This window comes from Peromyscus maniculatus, chromosome 8, assembly GCF_049852395.1.
Source record: "Peromyscus maniculatus bairdii isolate BWxNUB_F1_BW_parent chromosome 8, HU_Pman_BW_mat_3.1, whole genome shotgun sequence".
In the NCBI taxonomy this organism is placed as follows: Eukaryota; Metazoa; Chordata; class Mammalia; order Rodentia; family Cricetidae; genus Peromyscus; species Peromyscus maniculatus.
The window spans coordinates 89,239,870-89,260,239 of record NC_134859.1 but is presented as its reverse complement, the minus strand read 5'-3'; the positions used below and the strand labels follow the sequence as shown (position 1 = coordinate 89,260,239).

At 48.7% G+C, this 20,370-nt stretch overlaps 1 protein-coding gene across 4 annotated transcripts; it reads left to right on the top strand.

Moving 5' to 3' along the window:
- Positions 1-915: 915 nt before the first annotated feature.
- Positions 916-17,550, top strand: Pyy (peptide YY). Of its 4 annotated transcripts, none has more exons than XM_006970618.2 (7): positions 916-1,093; positions 14,938-15,557; positions 15,651-15,807; positions 16,412-16,528; positions 16,910-17,097; positions 17,198-17,275; positions 17,380-17,550. In XM_006970618.2, exons 5-7 carry the CDS (start codon positions 16,910-16,912, stop codon positions 17,402-17,404), a joined length of 291 nt encoding a protein of 96 aa, XP_006970680.1. In that variant the 5' UTR covers positions 916-1,093; positions 14,938-15,557; positions 15,651-15,807; positions 16,412-16,528; the 3' UTR covers positions 17,405-17,550. The 4 variants fall into 4 exon arrangements, with proteins under 4 accessions (XP_006970680.1, XP_076433897.1, XP_076433896.1 ...); XM_076577781.1 differs by having other exon boundaries at positions 920-1,093; positions 17,198-17,281; XM_076577782.1 differs by lacking the exon at positions 17,380-17,550 and having other exon boundaries at positions 17,198-17,285.
- The last annotated feature ends 2,820 nt before the right edge of the window (positions 17,551-20,370 follow it).

The window sequence follows — 20,370 nt, the reverse complement described above, 5'->3', positions numbered from 1 at the left end:
TGTGTGTGTGTGTGTGAATGCATATATATTCATGTATGTATATGTGTACTGTGTGTGCTATGAGTGGATATACACATGTATGTGAATGCATATGTATGCATGTGTGTATATATGTATTGTGTGTGTGCATGTGAAAGCATGTGTGTGTGTGAATGTATATATATGCATGTATGTATATGTGTGTGTTTCTAACCAGGTGCCAGGAGCTGCTGCTGTTCTGGGAACCACGCTGAAGGATAACTGACCCATGACATTCCAGGTTTTATTCTCTCTGGGAAGAAGCCAAAGGATGGTGTCTTTGGGCTTGTGTGGGAGTGAACTGTCAGAAATCTAGATTCCTTCATGCTTTTCATTCTGGCCCCCAAAGGCACAGCCATCGCCTTCTGGTCCAGCATGGCCGCTTGAGCTCCAACCATCTGAACAGATGGGAAAGACAGACAGAGAGAGCATCTTCGTGGTGCCTCTAAAAACACCTCATAGAAATGATTAATACTGGACTGGGGTTGTAGCCCAGGTGGGAGAGTACTTGTCTAGCGTACACCAGGCCCTGGGTTCAAACCTTAGCACTGAATAAATGGGGGGTGATGGTGCGTGTCTGTAATACCGGAAATTGGGGGGGAAAAGGCAGGAAGATTAGAAGTTCAAGGTCATTCTTGATTGCTTGGTGAGCTTGAGGCTAGCCTGGACTACATGAGATCCTGTCTCATCAACAAATAAATACCATTCCATTTGTGAGTCACTGGCCACAACTCAGTGACATGTGTACAGTCTTGAGGGAGGCCACGGTGTCAGCTAAGTCTAGACTTATCTGACCAGTGAATCAGGAAGAAGAGACACTGGGAACAGCCAGGAGGAAGCAGACAGCACATCCACCCACCCTGTCCACTCAGGGTCATGGAGCCCTCTCAGCCGGCATCCAGGCCCAGCAAGTCACCATCATGTGACCTGAGACAAAGCAGCTCCCTTGTCTTTTTTTGTTTGTAACGTCCATTTCTGTGAACTGAGGACTACTTACATCTTCCCTCAGCACAGCTTAGCAAGTCCCTCCCTGGTCTTGAACTCGGAGCCTTGGACACGGCAGGATGAGATACAGGTATATGAACTGGGGTGCCCCGAGTCCAAGAGCAGAGGGACATGTGTTGGGGCCCTGCCGATGCTCTGCTGATATGGGGTCTTGAGAGGTCCCTGGTGGGGAGCACGGGCAGAGTTCGGGAGGAGGTGGTACTACAGTTCTCAGCTGCCCGCCAGTGCTGCCGAGGGGATCCAACTTTGAAATGGATGTGAGGGGCTGGCGAGATGGCTAGGGTGAGGGTGCTTGTCACCAAGGATGAGGACCCGAGTTTGATCCCCGGGACTCACATGGTGGAAGGAGAGACCTGATTTCTGTAAGTTGTTCTCTGACTTCCCCATGCACGCCACATCATATGTGTGACACATAGACACACTAATACGTGTAAAAATGGATATGAGTGTGAATTATAAGTCATTTCCCCCATCCGGGGCACAGAGTCTTGGGCTCCCTAAGGACTGATGCTCTGCCTGGCTGCTTGTGTGGCTCGGGGTTCTCGAGCTCTAAGCTCTGGTGCAGTAGTTTCCAGAGCTTTCCATGAATAGCCCAGACCTGGCAGAGAGACTCAGGAAGATGACCCCTGAGGTAGGGGCAGCAATGGTTTGCGGACTCATCTGCAGGACCCAGGGATCTTAGAGCCAGACTGGGGAGACAGAACCCAGGGAGGGAGGAGCACAGGACAGACCCAGGGAGTCCTTGGATGAGTGGTACCAAGCGTCAGAGGTGCCAGGTCACAGGAGGAGGCATCAGAATAGGTCACACGCTGTCCCCCAGCTGGGGCAGCGTCCCCGCATCCTGCCAGAGGCCGGTGTATCCGGGGGAGGCCCCTGGACGGTGGTTTCCATGGAGCTGTCCCAGCCTTGCTCTTCCTGGGAGGCGGCAGGAGGGCGGGAGTTGGGTCATTTTCTTGTTTTCTCTTCTCCCGGCTGTCACTTACCACCCTCCTCTCTGATGGATGGCACAGACTGAGTCACACTAATGGCTTTCCACGGAGCCCTCGGAACTAATGAAGCTGCTAACGAGCGACCTAGTAAATGAGTAGGGCCGCTTCATCATGCCTGCGCCTGCTTCCATCAAAGGCCACAGGGCAGGCTGTGCCACATGACAGATGGGGACACAGGTGACCCCCAGGATGGGCACTGGGCCTGTCACCCAGGCTGGGTGTGGAAGAAGGGGGGGTGGAGAAAAGAGGTTTCTCTCGAGGTGAAGGACAAAGGGGTGTAAGGAGGGAGTCGATGAGAACGTGGGAAGAGAGGAGCGGGAGGTGACTGGGGACAGACAAGGACGGGGTGCATGGGTGGGACAAGGGTCCCCTTGAATGCAGGCACTGGGACCCAAAGACAGGAGACAGACTTTCCCTTTCCTTCCTTTCAGACAGAGTCTCTCAATATGTAATCCAGGCTGGTCTCCAACTTGCAATCCTCCTGCCTCAGCCTCCCCAGTGGGTTTACAAGCATGTGTCACCATGCTCTGTTTTCTTGTGGTGCTGGGGATCAAACCCAGAGCCTTGCACATGCTAAGTGGTCGCTCTTCCACTGAGCTGTACCCCAGCCTCCAGCCTTGTTCCCCAAGGAGACCACAGCTTGGTAGGAAAGGAAGATTATACACAGATAAACCAACTGTTTTAATAGCAAAATGAAACCCAAGGCACCAGCTTTATCATTCTTTTCTCCTTCCTTCCTTCCTTCCTTCCTTCCTTCCTTCCTTCCTTCCTTCCTTCCTTCCTTCCTTCCTCCCTCCCTCCCTCCCTCCCTCCCTCCCTCCCTCCCTCCCTCTTTCTTTCTTTCTTTCTTTCTTTCTTTCTTTCTTTCTTTCTTTCTTTCTTTCTTTCTTTCTTTCTTTCTTTCTTTCTTTCAACAATGAGGCTCAGAGAAGTCAGGCAAATTGTCCAAAGTCACACAGGGACAAATGCATGTGGGTTCAAACCCAGAACAGTGACACTCCAGTGTCCACACCCTTTGCACAGCCCTCGGGCTTGCAAAAACAAAAAGCATGACCGGAGACGGTAAAAACACATTACTCTGGCTTGATCTCATTTTCTGTGCTGATGGGATTATTTTGTCAGAGGTCAGGGTGCTGGAAACTCCTGTGTCTGGACTTCAGCAAGGCAGTCAGCAAAATGTCTTCTGACACCCCGTGGACTCGGAAATGTGTGGGCGACACGGCTCAGAGGCTACAGGAATGTCTCAGCATGAATCAGCATCCCCCCTGATTTATTTATTTTATCTTATGTGTACAGATGTTTTGCCTACATGTATGTCTGGGCATCATTTATGCGTCTGGTGTTCTGAGCCATCTCTCCAGTCCCTCAGCACTAAAGGGCAGGTTCTAAAGGCAATCAAGTGAGCCAGATGTGGCCTCAGGCCACAGGCTCCTTGCTCCTGCTATCTGTCTGTCTGTCTACCAGCTATAATCTGTCTGTCTATCTATCTATCTATCTATCTATCTATCTATCTATCTATCTATCTATCTATCTATCTATCTATCTATCTATCATCTGTCTGTCTGTCTGTCTGTCTGTCTATCTATCTCAGGTTCTCATGTATCCTCAAACTCAATACATAGTTGATGATATCCTCGATGATAAGATCATAAGCATGTGTCACAGTGACTGGTTTATGGGGTGCTGGGGAGGGAAACCAGGGCTTCATGCTTATTAGGCAAGCCCTCCATCCACTGAATGACATAGCCAGGCCCCCTTTTCATTTATTTTATGTTATTTGTTTATTTTTGAGACAAGGTCTTGTTATGTAGTCTTGGAGGGCCGGGACCTCCCAGGCTGGCCTTGAACTCGTAGAGATCCGCCTGTGCCTGTCTCCTGAGTGCTGGGATTAAAGGTGTGTCCCACCATGCCTGGCTTCCATTTATTTATTTATTTATTTATTTATTTATTTATTTATTTATTTATTTATTTATTTAGTATGATATATTTATTAAGACAATATAATATTGGAGACATTGCTATTAGCTGAAAACAGGAATTATTTCATGTGAAATATTTAAGGAAAAGCAGGTATCTGTAGATTAAGTAAAACCAGAGTACTTGAAATTGAAAAAGGCAAATTCAGGGCTGGAGAGACGGCTCAGCAGTTAAGAGCACCGGCTGCTCTTCCAGGGGACTCAGGTTTGATTCCCAGCCCCCACATGGCAGCTCACAACCAACCTTCCATTTAGTTTTAATTATTAAAGTAATATGTGTATGCTTCAGGGGGAAAAAAAAACTACAGATGAAAGAAAGAAAAAGGGACTCACTGTCAAACAGCCTATTAAAGTCGCTGTAAAAGACGTTGTTCCTAATAAAACTGAAAAACCAGCCAACAAAAGGCGGCCTACAGCCGGCCTCTTGCTTCCTGGTTGAGCAGCTCAGGCCTGACTTCCATCCCCAGTGCCTTTAAAGAAAACAAAAGAAGCTTACTGTCCACATTTAGACACATCCTGCCTGTCTCTTCACGGTAAGCAATAAAGTGTAACGCCAGGGGCACTGAGGATGGGCTGGGGCAGTGGGGCACACTGACAGGCATTATGCAGGATTAAACAGTTACTCGTAACAATTTGGGTGCTGTGACCATCTACTACAGAGAGCAAGACAGAGGCTGAAGATGAGAACAGGCTCAGGCCACAGAGGCCTGGTGAGAGACGGAGGCAGGGATTGAAGTAGTTACTTTATTTCTACGACGACGACTACAGCTACTATTCGTGTGTGGGTCTGATGTATTTGTATAGGTAGGCACATGCCACGGCATCCAGGTCGGGGTCAGAGGGCAGCTTTGTAGCAATGATTTTCTCCTTCCACCTTGTAAGTTCCAGGGATCGAACTCAGGTCATCAGGCTTTTGAACAAGCTCTTTATCTGCTGAGCCTTATCATGCCCCCCGCCCCCGCCGGAGCAGGTTTTGTCCAGCCAATGGCCCTAAACATTCGATATGTTTTTCCAAGTCCGCCTGCTCGACACACCCTCCCTCCAGCCCCATTCCCACTTGGCCCCACAGTCTGTCCCTCCCACTCACCTCTGCATGGGGGACTGTGAGTACAGGGCTGGCCACCATGATGTCACCTTGCTTCCCTTCCGATTGTACAGAAGCATCAGCTAGGCGGTGACCCTGGTGGAAGACTCAGACCCCAGCGAAAGCCGAAGTCTTTAAGTAGCATGGCGTTCATGGTGTCCGGTAAGAGTTTCTTTTACCGGTAGAGGGCATCAGCTAGGACTTACCGAGTTGTTACTGATATTGGAAATGATGAGATACAACAGCCTGGGTATAACTGTCAATCTCCTCTGGCTGCCTATCTTTCTTGTCACAGCATAATCCGTCCTGATGACCATCTGCCCTACAGTGTGGGACCTAGCCATACCTGGCAAGCACATAAAGTCCTACTCATATGAGTAACTTGACAACTCATGTTCTGGATGATATACACTACCAACAGTGCTGTAAAACACTCAGACTTCTGCCTACCCTGGAGTGACTTCTACTCACCCGACTTTCTTTCATTCTTTTCTCTCTTCCTTCTTTTTTCTTTCAGACAAGGTTTTACTGTGTAGACCAGGTTGGCCTTTAATTCACAGAGACCACCAGCCTCTGTCTCCAGATTGATGAGATTAAAGATGTGCACCACCATGCCCAGCTTCAACTGACTCTTGTTAGGGATACCCAAACACTTTGAGTTAACCATTTTTATCCATATTATACAAAACCAGTCAGCAGCCAATGGCAACAGCATTCTGGTGTTTCCATTAAAAAAAAAATCAAATTCTAGAGCTGAACGGGTGATCACTGGAGGTATAGGTGTGTGAGACTAGGAATTCTAAGACACACTGAATTTGCTGAAAATCAGGAAAATGTGTCTTAGCAAAGGATTTGTGGGGTTTTTGTTATTGTTTTTGAAGGATATAGATGGCCAACAGGATGGTCCAGCAGGTAAAGGTGCTTGCCACCAAGCCTGATCTTTGGGACTCAATGGGTAGAAGAAGAAAATCAACTTCCACAAGTTGTCCTCTGACCTCCGCCTGCACAATGTGGCACAGGTATGCAGGCACACACATACACTCACGCACACACATATACTCATGTACACATGTACACTCACGCACACAAACAAACAGATAAATAATTTTTAAAAACTGAATCAGGGGGCATAAAGCATCCATTGGCTTCCACAGACACAAAGAGGATCTGTGAATGAAATTCTCAGAAAAATAGAAACCACGCCTACGCTGAAGAGTCTAAGAGGCTGATTGACTGATTACGGAACCTGGAGTTCCCAGGAAAAGGCCACACCTCAGCTAAGGATTGTACAGAACTGATGGGCCAATTAGTGGTTGTAGATATTTCCACCAGTGTATTTGACAACTGCCTTGATTTATGACTTTATTCATAACTACGAAAATGTCCTGAAGCCATGTTCACACTGGAACACGTTCTCTGGGGCACTGTAAGTCCACATTCCTGAGCCGTGATCACTCATAGTTTCCTCAGGGATAAACTCTCTCTTTTTGCCTTTTCGGTGAGAGCTGTACTTTGTGCTGACAGTGAGAGCCTTCATGACTGCAGAACATCGAGGATCCACAGTCAGAATCATCTTGGTCTAATTTCACCCCCCCTTCATTGTCCACCCCTGCATCCGATCTAACACACTTTTAAACATCAGGTAAAACTATGGGATGTATTCTATTTATTTATTATTTCTTTATAGACAGGGTCTTACTATGTAGCCTTGGTTGACCGGGAGCTCATTATGTAGACCAGGTTGGTCTCAAACCCATAGAGATCCCCCTGCCTCTGCCTGCCTCTGCCTGCCTCTGCCTGCCTAGCGCTGGGATTGCGCTTCCTTCCTTCCTTCCTTCCTTCCTTCCTTCCTTCCTTCCTTCCTTCCTTCCTTCCTTCCTTCCTTCTTTTCTTCTTCCTTCCTCCCTCCCTCCCTCCCTCCCTCCCTCCCTCCCTCCCTCCCTTCCTCCCTCCCTTCCTTCTTTTCTTTCCTTTATTTTCACAGTGCAGCTTTGAGGTCAGAGCCCAAGGCCATGCTAGGCAAATGTTTACTACTGAGTCAAATACCCAGCTCCAAGAGATGCCCTCTTTAAAAAAAGCAGTGGTGGGAACTAGGCAGTGGTGGCACAGGCCTTTAATCCTAGTATGTGGGAGGCAGAGGCAGGTAGAGCTCTGTGAGTTCATGGCCAGTCTGGTTAACAGATCGAGTTCCAGGACAGCTAGGACAGTTACACAGAGAAACCCTGTCTCTAAAAATAAAAGAAAGAAAGAAAGAAAGAAAGAAAGAAAGAAAGAAAGAAAGAAAGAAAGAAAGAAAGAAAGAAAATACGTATGCACCTTCTTCTAAAATGAAACATACACTTATAAAAACAAATGCACCTAGATATGGCCCAGAAATCATGCTCCAGGGTTATTTACCTTCAGGAAGTGAATGCACACATCCACACAAAAAAACTTAAGCATAATTGTAAGTAGCATATCTGTCATAACTGCTGAAGCCTTCTAATGAGGGCTATGAATAAATGAATAAACCATGACATAAACCGGACTATTTACCTTTGGTCATAATAAGAAATGAAGTATTGATACTCAGAATAAATCGGGTTACTCTCAGAGGCTAATTAGGCTGCACGGACAAAGCCTGTCTCAGAAGGGTATATCCTGATATAACTCCCCTTATATGACATTTGCTAAAAGATAAAACTACAGTGATGGAGAACAGATCTGTGGGTGTCAAACATGAAGAGTGGAAAGATGATGTTATTTTTTGTGTGTGTGTGTCATGAAGATAGTTCATGAAGAATCCCTATGTGGGGCTGGAGAGATGGCTCATCGGTTAAGAACACTGGTTGCTCTTCCAAGGCACCCTAATTCGATTCCCAGCAACCACAGCCATCTGTAACTCCAGCTCCAGGGCATCTGACGCTCTCTTTTGACCTCCACAGGCACTGCACACACGTGGCGCACAGACATACATGAGCAAAACCACCATACACATAAAATTTTAAATGTAAATAATAAAGTTATCTAGAAAGTGCTCAGAACAGTATCTGAAAACTAGAAATCTTTCCAAAGGAACCTTTTAGTCAGAGATCAATTCTTAGTTCGTTGAAATAAACTAATATCCTTCCTTTTATTTAGTAGGGAGATATTCTATTGTTTTTGGCTCTAGTATTTTTGGATTTAAAATAGAGACTTGTAATCGGAAGTTTTCCTGTGTCCTGCCCTGTCCCTCAGCCCCTCGGTCCCAAGTAAACACACAGAGGTTTATATTAATTACAAACTGTATGGCCTATGGCTCAGGATTCTTGCTAGCTAGCTCATAACTTAGCTCAACACATTCCTGTTACTCTGTGTCTTACCACATGGCCAGTCTGCTGGCATCCTGATGCTCCTTGGGCAGCAGGCTGGCATCTCCCTGACTCCACCTTTCTCTTTCCTCTATCTCTGCTTGGATTTCCCACCTTCCTCTAAGCTGCCTTGCCATAGGCCAAAGCAGCTTATTTATTAGCCAATGGGAGCAACACATATTCACAGCATACAGAAAGACATCCCACAGCACTTCCCCTTTTCTGTCTAATCAAAAAAGAAGGTTTTAACTTTAACATAGTAAAATTATATATAACAAAACAGTTATCAAGTAAGATTATAGTTATAATATCTAGTTTATTTGTATTTGGCAAAATTAAAGAAAATATTCTATCATCTATCCTATTTTTGTGAGTCTAAAGTTGTATATCTAATTTATCATTTATCCTGACTAAGGAAAACTATAATTATAACTATCTAGTCTTCAACCCCATCAAAGACTTGGGAAGGAAAATAATATTACCTAAGAAAACAGGAAATGCAAACAAGCAATTTCCAAAATTCTATAAATAACTGAGACATCTGGCTGTCTGGACAGTCATCCACAGTTCCTCTGTAACATTGGGGTGTCTATCTTCAGCCCACAGGCCTAGAGTCTCTGGCATAGCTTTCAGTGAAGCAGGAAATTTTAAGGAATGTTCCACCCATTCTGGCAAAGTTCGTCAGTTGCTTCTCCCCATGTCCTATGGAAAGTCTGATAGTTTCTTCTGAGAAACAGAAACCTGAAGGACCATCTCACCTTGTAAAGTTCAGTGGTCACCTTCCTATGAGTCCTGCATGTCCAGTTTATACAGCATCCTGTCAAGCAGTTGAGGCAAAGGCACTTTTTTGCCCCATGGCTAGCTTTTGCCACAAAGAAAGCAAACTCCATAATGACTTTCTTCGATGCCCATCATCGTGTTTGAAGTAATTGGTGCTGCCAGGAGCAGATGTCTCTCACTGTCCAGAAAAGTCTAAGTTCTTAAAATACTTTAAATGCTTTATTCTGTAGGTCTTTGAAGTGTTTGAAGATTGCCTATCTATCTGAAATATATCTCTGCATATCTATAAAACCTAACATGACTGTAAGTTTGACTATTCAGATGACTATTAAGCTGTATTTCTTAATTATATATTACATTTTAAAATAAGCTACATAAACATAATACCCTAAACAAGAGTAGAAATATACATATAGTATAATAAAATTAAATTTGTATCAATAAGCCAAAATCCATACTAATATAAAATATATAAGATTAATAGTTGTTTTTTTGATTAAAGCAGATTCAATAATCTATCCTTTTATCCTATCATTTCTATATCATACATTTCTATATCAGAGATTCCCTCCAAATGGAGTCCCTTTTAGAAGATTTATTTATTTATTCACTTATTAGATTTAAAAAAATATGTAGGGGTGTTTCACCTGTCTGCATGTGTGTACATAAGTGCCCCACATGCACTCCACTGCCCACAGAGGTCAGGAAAGGTCATGGGGTCCCCTGGAACAGGAGCTATGGATGGCTGTGAGCCATCATGAGGGTGCTGGGAATCAAATCTAGGTCCTCCTCAAGATCAGCAAGTGCCATTACTCACCGAGCCATCTCTCCAGCCCCACTCTTGGAAGATATAAAAGTGGGGTCCCTCCCAAACTAAAAACTGGATTAAAGAATACATTTATTTGTTTTTGCTTTTTTGTTGCACGAGTCTTTTGCCTGCTTTGAATTCATCCCGGAAAGACTGTACTCAATTCTGAATATCTTCTGGCAGTGATAACTCAAACAGTTCACACCAGTTTTCACAAGATGCTCATTAACTATTTTACAAGGAACAAATTATTGTTTTCCGGAATGAGTAGCTTCCAGGTTGAGGAGAACTATCTATTGGGAGTATCTTCCTCTAGACAAGCTTAAAGCTTCAGCCAATTTTGACAACTGATTTTTTTTGGTAGTACCACTTGTAGTTCAGAGGACTGAAGACCACAGGCACAATGACAATCCTGTACTATTTTGTCACATTCCATAAATAGATTTAAATATTTGTCCAGTAAGATGAATTCCAATATTAATTTAGCTATTTGCTTAGTAGCAATTACTTAATCACTATGTAGTCTAGTAATTTGCTAAATAAGTAATTATTAAATAGGAATAATTCTTTCTAATTGAATTTTTCTGACTGCTAAGGCAGTGGCTCTCCAGCACAGGAAAGGCTCATCCCGCTGGGAAAACGTACAAACTTGGCATTGAGACATATTTCGGTCAGAGAGATGGCTCAGCAGGTAAAAAAAGTACTTGCCATGAAAGCTTGATGGCCTGAGTTCAATCCCCGGGACACACATTAAACTCCAGAGGCAGAGGCACAGTTCTGTACTTCCAGTAGTTCTGCAGTCAGCTCAGTCAGGAGAACTAGCCTGAAGCTCCCACGCACAGCACCACCGAGGCAGCAACAAGAGCCTCTGCCTGGCTGGGCGGTGGTGGCGCACGCCTTTAGTCCCAGCACTCGGGAGGCAGAGCCAGGCGGATCTCTGTGAGTTCGAGGCCAGCCTGGACTACAGAGTGAGTTCCAGGAAAAGGCGCAAAGCTACACAGAGAAACCCTGTCTCGAAAAACCAAAAAAAAAAAAAAAAAAAAGAGAGAGAGAGAGAGTCTCTGCCTCAAAGCCAGGTGGATGGAGCGAACCAACTCCTGGCCATTGTCCTCTGCCCTCCACACCTGTGCTGTGGCAGGTGCCCCCCACCTGAAAAAAAAGAATATATGGCCGCTTTCACAGGAAAACATCAAATGGTAGATGATGCCAGTGCAATGTGCCCAGGAGAACCTGGTAGACACAGGGTGAGAAGCAGGATTGGGAGGCCATAGTGCCTTTCACAGAGGCTTCAGCAGCATCTGGAGCTGAGGCTACCAGGCTTGTAAGGTAAAACTGAAGAAGGGCCACAGTGGCGGTGCACACACACCTGTAATCTCCGCACTCAGGAGACAGAGGCAGAGGGATCTCTGTGAGTTCAGGGCCAGCCTGGTCCACAGAGCGAGATCCAGAACAGACACTCAAAAGGCAGAGACAGGGCTGGAGAGAAGGTTCAGTGGTTTAGAGCACTCACTGCTGTTTCCAAGGTCCTGAGTTCAACTCCCAGCAACCACATGGTGGCTCACAACCATCTATAATGAGATCTGGCGCCCTCTCCTGGCATGCAGGCAGAACACTGTATACATAATATTTTAAAAAACAAACAAACAAACAAACAACAACAACAAAGAGACAGGGTTTCTCTGTGTTGCCCAGGCTGTCCTGGAACTCTCTGTAGACCAGGCTGGCTTCAAACTCAAGAGATCCTCCTGCCTCTGCCACCTGAGTGCTGGAATTAAAGGCGTGCGGCGGCGGCGCCTCCACCTGGCTGATGGTACACACTTCTAATTCTAGAACATAGGAGGCAGAGACAGGTGGATTTCTATGATTTCAAGGCCAGTTTGGTCTACATTGTAAGATCCAGGACATCCAGCGCCACATAATTAAACCCAGTCACAAAACAAACAAACAAACAAACAGTCAAAATGTGCAATCAGTCCTAAAAGATTTTTATTTTCTCATTTATCTATCTATCTATCTATCTATCTATCTATCTATCTATCTATCTATCTATCTATCTATCTATCTATCTTGTGTGTGTGTGTGTGTGTGTGTGTGTGTGTGTAGTATTCATGTGTGGTCAGAGGAAAGCTTTGGAATCAATTCTTTCCTTCCACCTTTATGTATGTTCCAAGGACGGAATCCAGGTTGCCAGGCCTTCGTGGCAAGGGCCTTTACCAGAGGAGCCATCTCTCTGGTCCTCCTATCTATTTTTTTCTTAGCAACAGATTTAAATGGATGAAGTTGTTAGATTTGTTAAAATCCTATTACAAAAGGTATTAGAAATTCCTTGGTTAAAAACCACCCCTTCCTTCCCCGGCATCTCTGCTCTCATTTTGTGTATCTGTCTTTTGCTTTGGATGAGATTCTTGTCTGACTCTGCACAGACATGTCAAGCAGTCCAGGACTGTCTATGGATTTATCTCATCCCAGTGTACCAAAGGCACCGAGATAACCAGAGGTTCCGAACCTGCACTTGCCTTGGGTTCCAGGAACAGCAGAGCCTTGCTGGGTCATTCCCAGATGAGGGCAGTTATCCCTGAGGGTGAAGCTGTAACCCAGGTGCTGAGTCATTCTCTCCTGAGAACCAGCCTGTCCCCTCAGGTAATAGGGACTTCTTCAGACCATCTTGAAGAACTGGAGTTGAGATAATGATCAACTAGCTAACACCTTGGCTAAGTCAGCTTGGGTTAAAGTCAGGTCGTCAGGCTTGGTGGCAAGTACCTTTACCTGCTAAGCTCCTGCCTCTCCCTCCCACCCCTCCACCCCTCGGCTTTTCATTCTTTCTAGTTAGGGTTTCCGTTATGGCTAGATTTATGTCAACTTGACACAAGGTAGAGTCATCTGAAAGGAAGGAACCTCATCTGAGAAAATGACTCCATAAGATCCAGCTGTGAGGCATTTTATTAATTAATGATTGATAGGGGAGGACCCAGCCCATGGTGGGTGGGGTCGTCTCTGAGCTGGCAGTCCTGGGTTCTGTAAGAAAGCAGGCTGAGCAAGCCATGGGAAGCAAGTCAGTAAGCAGCTCCCCTCCATGGCCTCTGCATCAGCTCCTGCCTCCTGGATCCTGCCCTGCTTGAGTTCCTGTCCTGACTTCCTTCAATGGTGAACAGTGATGTGGAAGTGTGAGCCAAATAACCCTTTCCTCCCCAAGTTACTTTGGTCATGGTGTTTCATCATATAATAGTAACCATAACATGGTGTTTCATCATATAATAGTAACCATAACATTTCACATATCCTGGGATGGCCTCAAGCTCTTTATATAGCCAAAGATAGATCATGAACTTCTGATCTTGCTTCTACCTCTGGGACTGCTGGGATTGCAGATGTGTGCCACCACATCAGTACTGGGGGTCAAACTCAGAGATTTGTGCAAAGCAAGCAAGCTCTAGACCCGAGCTACATTTCCAATCCTCTTGTTGTTTTGTTTAATTCTGAAACAGGGTTTTGTTATGCAGCCCAGGCTGGCCCTGAACTTGAGATCTTCTTGTCTCTGCCTCCCTTGTGCTGTGCCCACATTTGTGAGGAATGACTCTTACCTTGTAACTTTGCCTGGGGAGGAGTCATTGGCAATTGTCCTGTGTATCAGAGGTCCCTGTTCTGGATACTGGCTTCAGGTGACCACTGATGTTATAGGATGCTCAATCACTTGGGATGAGTGGGCTTGAACATACTAGACAAGGCAAGTGGTTTTCTTTTCTTTCTTTTTTTTTTTTTTGGTTTTTTTGAGACAGGGTTTCTCTGTGTAGTTTTGGTTCCTGTCCTGAATGTCGCTCTGTAGCCCAGGCTGGCCTCGAACTCACAGAGATCTGCCTGGATCTGCCTCTCAAGTGCTGGGATTAAAGGCGTGCACCACCACCGCTCCGTAAGGCAAGCAGTTTTCTAAGGTCCAGGTCTCTAGTCTCCCTGACCTGGGCTGATCTTATTAGGCTCTCTGAGAATGAAGAACAAAGGAATCCCTGCAATTCTGACCCTGCATCCTCCAAGGACAAGCTGGAGGCAGGTCCTGGTCTCAAGTGCATAATAACAACTATTTTGGAAGCTCCCTCTCACAGATATCAGCCCCCACTTCCCAGACCTGTCTCATGGAGGCTGAGTCATGGGTCAATGATGATGGTGGGCATGTTGTGGGGCCAGCCAAGCCTATTGATCGAGGGCTGAGACATCCTCCCCACTAATCAACAGTTAATTAAGTCTTTGAAGAGGAGGTGGTGATTAATGAGCAGTCAGTTTGTCCTGTAATTGGGATGCAGAATGGGAGAGACTGCCAAAGACGCACAAAAGGGGTCTGTGGGGGGGGGCTGGCTCCCGGTCCGCATTGAGGGGCCCCCTTGGGTTCAGCTGCTTCATACACCGAATCTGGGCCTTCCCTTGGATTCCCCTTTCTCCTCTGTCATCTTTTCTTGAACTTTGTATTCCCTCAGGCTATTGAGGGGCAGTGTTCAGGTGTGATGAATCCTCCATGTTCTTCTCACAGGCTCCTTTATCTCTGTCTGGGGTCAATGCACCTACAAACCCCTCACCACTGTAGCTAGCCTATGAACTTCAGGAGCCTACGAACAAATGTCCATTACCATACCCTTGGCCCTGGTAGCCTGTAGCATCCTTGTCTATCTAGACTCTGATCTCTATGACAAGAGCGGTCCTAACCAGTGTCCAGGCTGCCCTCTCTCCAGCCCTGTCTTTTCATCCATGGCCTTTGGCTTCCCCGAAAGGAGTAGAGTTATTTCCCTTCTGTCGTCTCCTCTCCAAACAGGACACTGGCTGCTTTCTCTGTATCTGTTTTAAGATGGTGGGGATTCCCAAGGATGTGGCTCTCCCTTGAGATGAGGGTTCCTGGAGGAGAAGGCTGTGCCTTGACTCTCAGATACAGGCCCCCTAAGAATGATCTCTCTCCTTTCTCCAGGGCTGGGGTACATGTCCCTTTGACCTGATGTCCTCTTCCACCTACGTGCTCAGCAAGATGACCTGGTGCTTCTTCTGTTACATGGGGCCCATGGGACCTGGCTGGTTGATAAGGATCCGTTTCCGGAGAGTGCAGGTGACTGAACCCATAAAAAGGTGATTGAAAGAGCCCTGAATGCTCCATCTCAGGCGAGTTCTAAAAATAGCACCCACAGCCATCTGTCCTGAAAAGTGGAAGGGATGGCCCAGAACTAGGGGTCTGGCCAAGATGGCCCTTCCTGTTTCCATGGGTTGGATGGAGTGGTGGCTCTGGCCGGGCTGAGAGAAGGAACTGGAAAGGCTTTACAGAACACTTCCCTACGGCCCTCTCTTCTCAGTGAAGCAGGTGGGTCTGATGTGGTTGGTGTTCTGGGGTTCTTCTTCCACTCAGCCACTCAGAGTAGGTTGTGGTCCAAGACTTATCATATCCCAATGCTTGCTCCCACGTGTAACTCCTGAGCTTCAAGGTGCCAAGCCTGTCTCCTGTCCGCGACGAGAAGGCTGTTTCCGAGGTCTGTCTGCCCTCTTCCCCTGTTGGAGCCACGGGTGACCCCTCAGAACTTCAGTTTTCTCAGCTGTAAGGTGGGGACACTCTGAATACCATGCAGGAATTGATGTGTTATGCAGTGTAAAATAAATGCTTAATAAACATTAGTGGTTACTCCTCTTCTGCAGATGCACACGGCCTTCCCTCACCAGCCCGAGTCCAGTGATGGCTGTAACGGGCTCAAACAGTGGCATACACCTGGTCACCTGGCATCACTCAGCCACAGAAGACACCTACGTCCTGATTGGGGATGCGATTCCGTCTTGAGAGGGCATTCTGTGTCAGGTGTGTATAGCTGGTCCTGGGTCTGCCTATTTTAGGCTGGAATATACATGTCGCTGATGCAGCTGCTTCTGGGAAGGGAGCTAGATTTTTCCTCCACATGTCTCCCTTTCAATGGAGAAAGGACACAACGGAATGTCTGTCCAATGAGGCTTCATCCTCAGGACATCATAATCAGGTTGGGAGGCAAGGTCTCATACCCACCCCTGCCTTCAGCAGGAAAAAGACTTCCCCTGCATGTCCAGTCAGAGGGTCGCTTCATGGAAGGGGCTGTCATGGGTCCCCCAGGCTGTGGGAACTGTGTTCCCCCTTCTCCATCCCTTTCTATGAAAAGGCCAAGGAAGATGAACTCTCATTCCTGATTTTGTCTAAACTCTAAATTCTCTTCCTTGTGGCAGTTGTGGGGTGAACACAAGATTCAGACAAGGCACCCCTCCAGAAGGCCCCCAAGTCGGAGGACCGGGGCTGCCCCCTCAGCTCCTGCGAGGTGGAGAGACAGCACGTCCTGGCTGGGTGTAAAGTCAGCGATTGGCAGGGGTGGAGGGAGGGAGGAGACAAGCCCTCCCTTGGTGGATCCCCTCCCCTGGATTCCCCCTCCCTTTCCAAGTGGGATATAAGTCCCGCCGGGGAAGCTCGGAGCAGAGGCCAGCGTTCAGGAGCTGTCCAGCACTCTAGCCTCCCCTGCCTTCCACCTCCTGCTCATCTCGCTTCGGGAGCTGTCACTGTGAGTGACCGGGGCCCAGGAATGGTCTGGTATCCTTCGATTTTGTAGGGAAAGCGAGGTCGGGTCAGTGGAAACGAGCTGAGTAGTTGGGAGCTGGTTGGGCAGGGTCTAGCTGCGGAGGGATGGGGAGCCCGGGGAACCCGCGAGTCAACTTTGCTGTCTTCTCTTATCTACCTGTTTGGGTACTAGCGGGAGCGGGGAGGCGGGCAGGGCTGGCTAATGGATGAGGAAACCGAGGCTAGAGATGGTGCATGGCGGGAGAAGACGAGGCGAGCCGGGTGGCTGAGACACACAGGTCTTTGCGGGCCGACGGCAGCCGCAGCCTCCCTTGTGGGAGGGTCGGGGCTCAGGATGGCCCACCCTTCCATGCTCCCTTCCTAGATGGTGGCGGTGCGTAGGCCTTGGTCCGTCATGGTCGCAGTGCTGCTAGTCCTGCTCGCCTGCCTGGGAGCGCTGGTGGACGCCTACCCTGCCAAACCCGAAGCTCCGGGCGAAGACGCCTCCCCGGAGGAGCTGAGCCGCTACTACGCCTCCCTGCGCCACTACCTCAACCTGGTCACCCGACAGCGGTGAGCGCTGGAGAGGGCGGGCCGGGAGGACCTCCCGGGTTGCACCCTCGTCCCATCTCCACCTGGAACTGACCATGCCCCTTTGTGGTCCCGCCCTCAGGTATGGGAAAAGAGACATCCCAGAAACTCTCCTCTCCAAACTGCTCTTCACCGATGACAGCAAAAACCTCCCCATCAGGTCTCGGTAAAAAACACCCACCCTCCACGACAGGCATCCCCTGGAGAGTGACTGGCCCCATCACGTACACCTCCCATTCAATTCCTTTCCTTTCCCTCCTGCAGGCCAGAAGGTGCCTACCAATGGTGAAGACCCCCGAGACCTCCTTCGAGATGTGCTAACTATACCGACTTCATTTGCATACTTGGTTTGAAGAGAGGGCTCCATTCCATATCTTGGTGTCCCGGGCGCCCAGGCTTGAGGGCGGTGTGTGTTCATTTCCCTGTCCCCAAATAAAAAGCAAATTTCACACAAAATACGCGTGTTGTATTTATGTTTCCGTCCCTTTCGCTTTTGTGGAGGTGGCATCAGTGGTGCGTAAGGTGGCGGCCGGAGCCGCAGCAAACACTGGTGGCTAAGAAAAAAAGATTCCGAGGACAAGGAGAGGACTTGGTGGGAGAGTTCAGCATAGACACTTCCTCCCAGCCCGGGGCTCCCAAAGGACCTGGGAAGGGAGCCGAGGAGAGTGGGTGGAGTGGATTCTGAACAGGGGCCAGCAAAGATCCGGATGGAGAGGTCTTTGAGGGCAGTCCAGGAGAGTGGCAGGGGAGTTCCCCTGAGCAGCCATGGTTAGTCCCAGGGCCATGGAGGACAGGATAGGGTCTAGGATGGGACCCTGGAGGCAGAGACCTTGGAGAGGTGATGTGGGTGCACTGAGTGAGGCGGTAAATAAGTCTCACCTTCCTCGTTCCCTGAATGGGGGAAGCAACGGGAGTGTGGAGGTCTCCGCTCTCTCAGCAACAGTTGGAATTCCCCATATGCTGAACGCAGACTCGATGTCTATCACTAACTGTGTTTTTCTGGTGAAAAGGCCGTGGGGATACCCGAAATTCCTCTCTTTCCCCATTAAACACTGAGGTCTAAGGTGCTGTGGGTGTTTAAACTATAGGCTAGCCAGAGCTCATGGGTATCTCTTATCGCAGGAAGCCCATTAATTGGCCCATTAATTATGCCTTTCCCCCCCTTCTCTAGACACCCAGCTCTCTCTCTCTCTCTCTCTCTCTCTCTCTCTCTCTCTCTCTCTCTCTCTCTCTCTCTGGCTACTTCTCTGTTCACTATGAAACGTGTCCATTTCTCTGTGTCCTGTTTTCCGAGGTCTTCGGGGGTGGGATGGAGTCAGTGCTGTTGGAAAGGCATGTGTGCCTGATCCTCTGTTAAGCAGCGCCGGCCTGGAGAGGTGGCTGGGAAGGAGAGGGAGGTGATCATGTTGAAGCCAAGGCTACAGCTCCAGAGAAAGGGTGTCAGTCAGGAAGGCTGGGTGGTATCGCTGTGTGGATGGGGGACGCGTGCCGGACTCATTACTGCCTGGCGGCCCTGGAAGGAGAGTAGCCTCTGCTATAACACTTCCTGCGCAGGGGACCATGGGGGTCCCACATCTGTCTTCTGGTGCTGCCCTTCAGGGCCTGAAGGGAGAGGAGGAAGAGGCAACCCTAGGACCCAACACGTCATAGACGGCATGGGTTCTGGTCTCCACAGGCCTTGCTTGCCGTGCATTTCCTTCCTCTCCTGCCTGGGAAGCCCCCTTGCACCATAGTCACCTCCTAGGGCCACTCCTGGTTCCTCTTGGCGGAGTTAGACCCTCTGCATCTCCCCCTCCAGTACCGCTGCTTCCCGAGACTCCCTCTTCTACCCCAGTGTCTCCCCATGTCCCTCCACCGCTCCCAAGACCCCCCTCTTCTACCCCAGTGTCTCCCCATGTCCCTCCACTGTTCCCGAGACCCCTGTTCTAGTCCAGTGTCTCCCCTGTCCCTCCACTGTGTCCGAGACCCCTGTTCCACCCCAGTGTCTCCCCTGTCCCTCCACTGCTCCCGAGACCCCTGTTCCACCCCAGTGTCTCCCCTGTCCCTCCACTGCTCCCCAGACCCCTCTTCTACCCCAGTGTCTCCCCTGTCCCTCCACTGTGTCCGAGACCCCTGTTCCACCCCAGTGTCTCCCCTGTCCCTCCACTGCTCCTGAGACCCCTGTTCCACCCCAGTGTCTCCCCTGTCCCTCCACTGCTCCTGAGACCCCTGTTCCACCCCAGTGTCTCCCCTGTCCCTCCACTGTTCCCGAGACCCCCTTCTACCCCAGTGTCTCCCCTGTCCCTCCACTGTTCCCAAGACCCCCCCTTCTACCCCAACGTCTCCCCTGTCCCTCCACTGCTCCTGAGACCCCTGTTCCACCCCAGTGTCTCCCCTGTCCCTCCACTGTTCCCGAGACCCCTGTTCCACCCCAGTGTCTCCCCTGTCCCTCCACTGTTCCCGAGACCCCCTTCTACCCCAGTGTCTCCCCTGTCCCTCCACTGTTCCCAAGACCCCCCCTTCTACCCCAGTGTCTCCCCTGTCCCTCCACTGCTCCCGAGACCCCTGTTCTACCCCAGTGTCTCCCCTGTCCCTCCACTGCTCCTGAGACCCCTGTTCTACCCCAGTGTCTCCCTGTGTCCCTCCACTGCTCCTGAGACCCCCCTTCTACCCCAGTGTCTCCCCTGTCCCTCCACTGCTCCCCAGACCCCTGTTCTACCCCAGTGTCTCCCCATGTCCCTCCACTGCTCCCGAGACCCCTGTTCTACCCCAGTGTCTCCCTGTGTCCCTCCACTGCTCCAGGCTTGCAGTGACTGGCTGTGTGTCTGGATGCTGGTATCTGTGGTCCCTGTCTGCTCATCTGCTTGGAGAAGCTGGGGTCAGTTTGAAGCTAACCTGGCATGAATCACATGCAGGGTCACAGACAGTTTGTGTAAAGGTGGCAATCCAGGTGACTGTTAGTAAGGTGGCTTTACTTCTAGTTCACTCTGAGGAGTTTTGAGTAGGTGTGTAATCTGGGACCAATCAACTTGATATAAAGGAAACTTAGCTATAATAATAGCAACAGAGACAGTAGTAATAATTATCTTTGCAAAAGGCTCTTCTTAAAAATCACATTGATTTTTATTGTGTGTGATGTGTGTCGCAGCTTGTGGAGTTAAGAGGACAACTTCGGGCAGTCAATCTTCTCCTTCAACCTTTCCATTGGTCCTGGGGGTCAAACTCAGGTCAGCAAGCCTCACACACCAGCTTTCTTTTGAGAAAGAAGTCTCTCCT

What these genes read in the sequence shown, in the direction of transcription:
- Pyy (XM_076577781.1), top strand. Translation starts at nt 16,910, where the DNA reads ATGGTGGCGGTGCGTAGGCCTTGGTCCGTCATGGTCGCAGTGCTGCTA. An exon ending in AACCTGGTCACCCGACAGCG is followed by an intron (nt 17,098 to 17,197) that starts GTGAGCGCTGGA and finishes TCCCGCCCTCAG; the next exon opens with GTATGGGAAAAGAGACATCC. An exon ending in AACCTCCCCATCAGGTCTCG is followed by an intron (nt 17,282 to 17,379) that starts GTAAAAAACACC and finishes TCCCTCCTGCAG; the next exon opens with GCCAGAAGGTGCCTACCAAT.